The 6,742-nt window shown below is 37.9% G+C and overlaps 1 protein-coding gene across 1 annotated transcript; it reads right to left on the bottom strand.

Moving 5' to 3' along the window:
- Window positions 1-2,648: 2,648 nt before the first annotated feature.
- On the bottom strand, window positions 2,649-5,296 carry LOC147853556 (uncharacterized). The gene has a single exon (XM_087332051.1). The coding sequence runs from the start codon at window positions 5,088-5,090 to the stop codon at window positions 2,667-2,669; it is 2,424 nt and encodes an 807-aa protein (XP_087188177.1). The 5' UTR covers window positions 5,091-5,296; the 3' UTR covers window positions 2,649-2,666.
- Window positions 5,297-6,742: the final 1,446 nt, after the last annotated feature.

Here is a 6,742-nt window from a genome sequence, read left to right as displayed (position 1 = left end):
GTATGTACGTGCTCGTGGGTCACGGCATTATGCATCTTGTCCATACGCCAAATTATAAAAATCAGAATTACGCATTGACGGGAAAGGTATTGAGAAATAAGTCCTAAAGCCAAAGACATGTCAATCCCATCACTAGAAAAATACATGGATAGGGTCCATAGATCAATGTGTATGGAATAGCATCCATAAAGATCCCACCAAAATAAGGTGATCACATCGTCCTCAAAGCTTCTTTTTTCAATATGCCTAAATAGATAGGGTATCCCAATTGATATTTTTGTAAGTAGTTATATGAGAAAAGGAAACGAATATTTCCATACGATGTAGAAATCACGTCAACAAAATATAAATGGATATCCTATCAAAAGACATGTGTCGAGACAAATCTTTTGCAAACTGCATGTACACCCATTAATAAGACCCAAGAGCTTGAGCTAGGAAAATGTACTAATTCATCAACATGAGAGAGTCACAATCTAGTCCGCTTTACATTTTACATGATTTAATTTGATTATTGGAAGTTTCTCCATTTTCTAACACGGTCCATTTTTTGCTTGGTCCTCTTAGAATTGGAAAAGAGGAAGAGAACAAACATTCTGGAAAGTTAGATGAAAAACTACTTATTGTGTTAGAAAAGAACTCTGTTGTTTTCTTTCACGAATCCAATGCCATTCAAACGTGTTAGCTAAATTTTGTTCTTTGTGCTAACTCTCTTTTGATTTGCCTTGAATCTATATTCCCTTACTATCCTTTGATTACTTTTAAGTCTTTTCTCTCTTTTTAATGCCAATGTTCTTTGTTTGTCTTGTCATGCTTTATGCTTGTGTTGAATGCTACATCAAAATACCAGTGGCAATGTCAAGTAGGTCCAATGGTTGTTATATTGGTATGAATTTTGGTTTGATTTGGTCTCAAGAGGGTTGATATATTAAATAGATGTGATTTAGTTTACAAAGGAGTTGTTTCATAATGATTTACTTGACTCCTTGATTCTCATTTCAACACAAACAAAAAAGGGACACATGTGGTCACAAAAACCATGGGCATAAACAAGCATACAATTTCAATGAGGCAAAAACAAGTGGATACATGGTCAAGAATGTTTCTCTATAGAAAATACATTTTCTTCATTTTTCCGAACATAGAATGTGAGTGTATGTGCATGCGCAAATTCGACATGTTGTGCTAATAAGTCTATAGTTCGATGTTTGTGCGTGCATATCCTTTTGAGTGATATTACAATAATAAATTATATGTTGAGCAAAAGAACACAATTACCTCATAGACAATGGAGTACAAAGTAACGACTTGTGTACATAATCTATTTATTATGGAACACCCCTTTGCATTGGGGCTATGGTACCCCTGTGGTATCATAGAGGTAAAGAATCCTTCCATTCATGCTTACTATAGAAGTAACTTTGTGCTTCGCATCATTAGGGTTTTGTAGTGATCATCTACCCATCATATCATTAAGTAAGAAGTCATGGACCATCTTCTTTCCTTTTTCCACAAGTGTATATAAATGATAAATACGTAAGCCTAAAACCTACTTTTGTGCCCAATTGGTACTATGTTGGCAAATACTTTCTTAATCCTCTTGAGCTTATTCACACATGTATTCTATAATTTATGTTAGCCTAGTATTTTGATCAACGTGACAAACTATTAACAAAAGTTGTTGAAGAGTTGCAATATGCATAGGATTGAAGGTAAGATGGTGTGTCATATATGAGAAGTCTACTCTTAGTGAGATGTTGAGATGAGATGTGATGCCGGTGGACAGCCATCTAAGAAGATTTGATAAGAAATACAAACAAGTTGATATGACGTGTTCTCGTCTCTAAAGTATACTTCCACAAATGGTGAAGATTGTGATGGTAGTAAGTCAATAACATGACACCCAAGAAGTATTGATAGGAAACCTTGGGGCCAGAATAAATTCATCAATGTATTCCTCATGCTAAAGAAATCAGATAGGATGACTTTTTTAGATCATCATGCATTGTTAGCCTAAATTTTACTCCTGAAAACCTTTATGTAAGCTTTAAAGTTGAACATCGACAATGCAGTCTGGTCTGGTCACTCAATCAAATGACTAATTTGGTTTTCACGACCCTTCACAAATATGCCCTAAAGAACGAAAATAAACAATAACTGAAGAAAGAAAGAAACCCATATACAACAATGACTAAAAACAATGAACAAGAATCAGCTGAAGTCAGTCTAATTATTACAATGAGGTTTTCTTACATTTTCAACAGCTCAAGTCAGTATAATTATTATTTACTTTCATTATTATTACTGCATATCTCATTTTTCCTGGTAAGAGGACAATCAGGGGATTATATTTCTGTTTCTCATAAAAAATCAACATATACAAAAATTAGCTCATGCAATGGCTGTGATAGTAAGGGTAGTTTTATCCCACCAAACAAGAAATATTATTGACATTCATATAATCCTGTCACCACCATTTGAATGAGCAAAAGGATCTTCATATTTTGAACTTTTTAAGATCCTTGGGTCTCAACACAAACCAATCATCATTTTGAGGCCTAGAGAAATCTTTGAACTCAGAACGATCCATTGATATCATTCAGTAATAATAACACAGAGGAAGATGAATGAATGAATGACCATCACACTTGAGCAAAATTACGTGCCTAATCTTCAAATAAGGTACAGTGAGCAATACAAGGAACCCATGCTAAACCACCAGTTTTAACCATTTGCTTAGGATCCCACCAAAGACATTCCCATTTACAATCCCCACAATTAAGCTTTCCTGAAAATAATTCCCCTTCATCATTTGATGAGGATGAGGATGTTTCGAGAAGTTTATAATGCATTGTTGAATTAGTAACAGTATTGCTCTCCCTTAACTTTAGTCTCCATACCTCAGCAGGCGCATCCGATATAATTTGATGATTGTACGGATCAACTTTTACTTTTCCAGTTAACCCGTATAGATAACCAGAATGGCCAACAAGGCGGCTAATTCTAGCCGGAAGCTTTGTTACCACAAACCATGAATCTCTCTCTTGAACATATACTTTCAGCACAGAATCTTTCCAATCAGCCACAAATAAATCTCTACCACATGATGCAATCGGGCCTCGTTCCAACCCTCTCTTCATCCCGTGACTCATTTTTCGCCAGCAACATTCTGATGGATCAAATATCTCTCCATCAACATGATCCTCTGCTTCTCTGCTCTCTCCTTTCACATAGAAACACCCCTCATGTTCTAGGCCAACACATGTCCTCATTGATGTATTCATTCTCGGTATTGGCTTCCATTCATTCTTTTCTGAATCATAACATTCCGCTGAACATCCTTCCTCTTCATTTCCACTGCCTCCAGCTACATACATCATTGACTTGCCCAGCGATGTGGCTGCTGCATGTGAGCGCGCCACTTGCATCGATGAAACGCTGACCCAACAATTTCTGCAAAAATCGTATTTATGCACTCGATTTGTGGGCTTACTCGGGTTTCTGAAAGAATGAATCTCGGCCTTATCACCACCAAGAACAAAAAGAGTCCCTTCAGAAACTGCCACAGTGTCGATTTGCCACCAATCGTATGGGTCAATTCCCCAATCAGTACAATCACGAGGAGAGGATTGATATGCTCCATCTGATTCGGGAGAATGACATACATTTCTATTCTCTCTAGGTAAGGGTGGGAGACAAAACCATCGCCGAGCATTCAAACTGAAGATTTGGACCCTATTTCCATGCACAACAAATGAGATATGCACTTCGCCAATCCCAAGTGCTTTCCTCATCTTGTAAAACTCGTCTGAGGATAAAACCAGCCTCCACTTGCGGGACACCGCTCGGTATATGTGGTTGTACTTGATAAAGGGAACTCTCATCAAACATAGTTGTGCAAGATCATCTGGTAGGGATGGAATCAAATGCTCCAATGATGATGGTAATGAAGATGATGAAGTTGAGGTTGATGATGTTGATGATGATGAAGATGGAGGTGAAGGATGGTCCATGCTACTATAATCATCTTCAAATGAACAGTTCCACGCTTGGGAATCTATTGTCCCATCATCATCATCATCTACAAATGCATCATTGGGTGCCAAAGATTCGGTAATCGTCTCTGAGAGGCATGTACTTGAAGGAGAAAAACACCCACAATCATCCGAAGCATTGGAGAAAGGTGAGCACAATATCGTCGCCTTCATCCTTGTTGGAGGCTCACATAGAGAAACATCCTCAAAATACGGAGGAAAAGAAGAAGTGACTGAGGATGAAGGAGATGTCCCACATTGAGAAGAAACCATCTCTATCTTTGGAGGAGAAAAATCAAGGGTACTACCAGCCCACAACAAAGAGCTCTCTTCTCTATCGAATGAAGAGGACGACGATGATAACAAGATTGAATCACTTGATCGAGGTAAGGAAAGAACCTCTAAATTATTGGTGGTCTTTGAGGATCCATTTTCTTCTTCATCGCGAAAAACTGCTATCGTAGAGGTACAAAGGGGTGGTTTCCCAGCACCGAAACTACCGGTTTCTTTCTCTAATTTCGCAAATTCAAACCCATCACCTTCATCATTATCATCGTCATCAGAGCTAAACCCAATAGAACCAACCTCGAGGTTTGCTCTTCTCAATCTCCTCTCTTGCAGAGTAGAGAGCTTGGGTGGGCTCTGGAGATTATTATTTTTTCCAAGCTTTCTTATTCTCCTTCTAACATTTATAGAAAGAGACGAGGAAGAAGAAGTAAACAACTTACCAGAAGAAACGTCTACTCCTTCTAAATTGCTTTGAAAGGGATTGGCATTCATGCCACCGCCAATCCCTCCTTCGTCGTCTTTTTCTTCTTCTTCTAATTGTTGCTTGATCTGCAGGTGTGAGAAGGTATTTTGGTTATTTGATCCTTCTCCATCTTCTTGGTTTCTTTCAATGACTCTCAAAGCATAATCTCTGTCTAGAATCAATCCCACAACAGATATAGACTGTTTCTGATGATGAAGATGACGATGGTGATGATAGCTATGGCGATGGCGATTTCTCGGGTTTCTCAGAGATCTGTTGGATAAGGTGCTGCTGGTGCATCCCATGGCCGCTCACCGATGAAAAGGTCTTCTCTCATGAAGAAGGTTTTGGTTTATGGGATAAAACAAATCCTTGGTAAAGAAAGAAACATTCAGAGAGAGGAAAGCTTGACGGCTATGGCGATTGGGAGGGGTAACCCTTGCTCTTAAGATCTGGAGAGCCCACTTGGTCTCCCCTCCCCTGTTTCCAAGGAAAAGAAAGGAAAAAGGAAAGGAAAGAAGAGAGACAGAGAAAGAGAGGAAACCGAAGAGGCATTCAATATATAAAGAAATTGCATATTTGGCCCTACCAGGCAAAGGAGTTCCTTTTGGTGGGATTTGCTCTGGCACAATTTAACTCCTTTTCTTCTATATCTTATGTACCTCTTGATCGAATTAGTGGATCGATCTGTGATGGCGATACTTTGTCCATCGATTTGATTATCATACTGGCGATCTATTCGATGGTCGTCATATCATGTCCACCTCTAGTGTGTTGCTCAAACCGAGAATCTTTGTGAACTAGCTTTGTGATTGATTGAGCTCAGTAATGTGATCTCGTGACTGTATGTGTGTGACGTGTCCACCCTTTGATACATTGTGGTCTTCTATGCTTAATTGGGTTTACGACAATCGAACCTGATGATGTCATGGGTATCTCCTTAAGTGAATTGTGCTTTTGGCTAGACCACATGCATATATGCATGGTTGAATTGTTGCTTTGTTGGGAATGTGATGGTTTGTGGTGATTTTGATTGGATCTTGCATATGTGTGAATGAGTTATTGCTAGTTGGGTTGTGTATTTGCTTCTATGAATTGTTGTTGGTTCAATTGTGTATGTGCCTAAACAAACTGTTGATGGTTGGATCATCTGTCTATTCAATTGAATCATTGTTTACTAGATCGTATATTTGCTCAATTTTGATGATATGATTGCTTGAGTGTGGGAGATGACAATATATGACCTCAAGCCTATTGGATCATCTAGACTAGCTTTATGACAAATGAATAATCGATCATGTGCAATAATTATGTGTTTAATTAAACTTCGATGAATCTTAATCTGTTTTATTGGATTTCTATTATTGATTAAGTGTGAGATGTTACACTAGCATGGTATTGATATCTTTATCAAATGTGTAACATGATGATAATTCTATCATGTTTGGAATGTTATAATTTCAAAAAAACACAAGATCAAGTATGCATGAACCAATGAGATGGTCTACAACCCATAGTATTACTAATGAGAATAAGTAGGAACATTAGCTTTTTGTTGGCATGGTGCTCGTGTATGGATTGATTCATCACCTTTGAATTGCTCAACGAGGGAAGTTCCAACTTAATCTTTGTTAGTCTACTCCCCCTTACAACGTATATTTGGTTGGCATCATTGCTGCTTTGAATTGATTTGTTGCTTTCATGTTGCTTAACACTTTCTCCCCAACATATGGTTAGTGAATCCTCATAACACACCACGAGGAATCTCCATGTCAAATAACCCTTGTGTTTTCAATCTTTAAATTGCTAGTTATAATTAATTGCACATCTTGATTAATTAGTTTCTCAATTATATGTTATTTCCGTTCAGAACACGATATTGTAAAAGCTCTTATAGGGTACGAAACGGAAGTGGCATGGGTTGAACATCGATGAAAGTCTAAAAAGATAAAGGAGT

Source organism: Azolla caroliniana, unplaced genomic scaffold (genome assembly GCF_043228905.1).
Source record: "Azolla caroliniana isolate FFs.n. ecotype wild unplaced genomic scaffold, voAzoCaro1.0.p SCAF_16, whole genome shotgun sequence".
NCBI classification, from domain to species: domain Eukaryota; kingdom Viridiplantae; phylum Streptophyta; class Polypodiopsida; order Salviniales; family Salviniaceae; genus Azolla; species Azolla caroliniana.
This window is presented reverse-complemented; position numbering and strand designations above follow the sequence as displayed.

Bases quoted from the DNA above. Each gene is read 5' to 3' on its own strand.
- LOC147853556 (XM_087332051.1), bottom strand. From the start codon at position 5,090: ATGGGATGCACCAGCAGCACCTTATCCAACAGATCTCTGAGAAACCCG.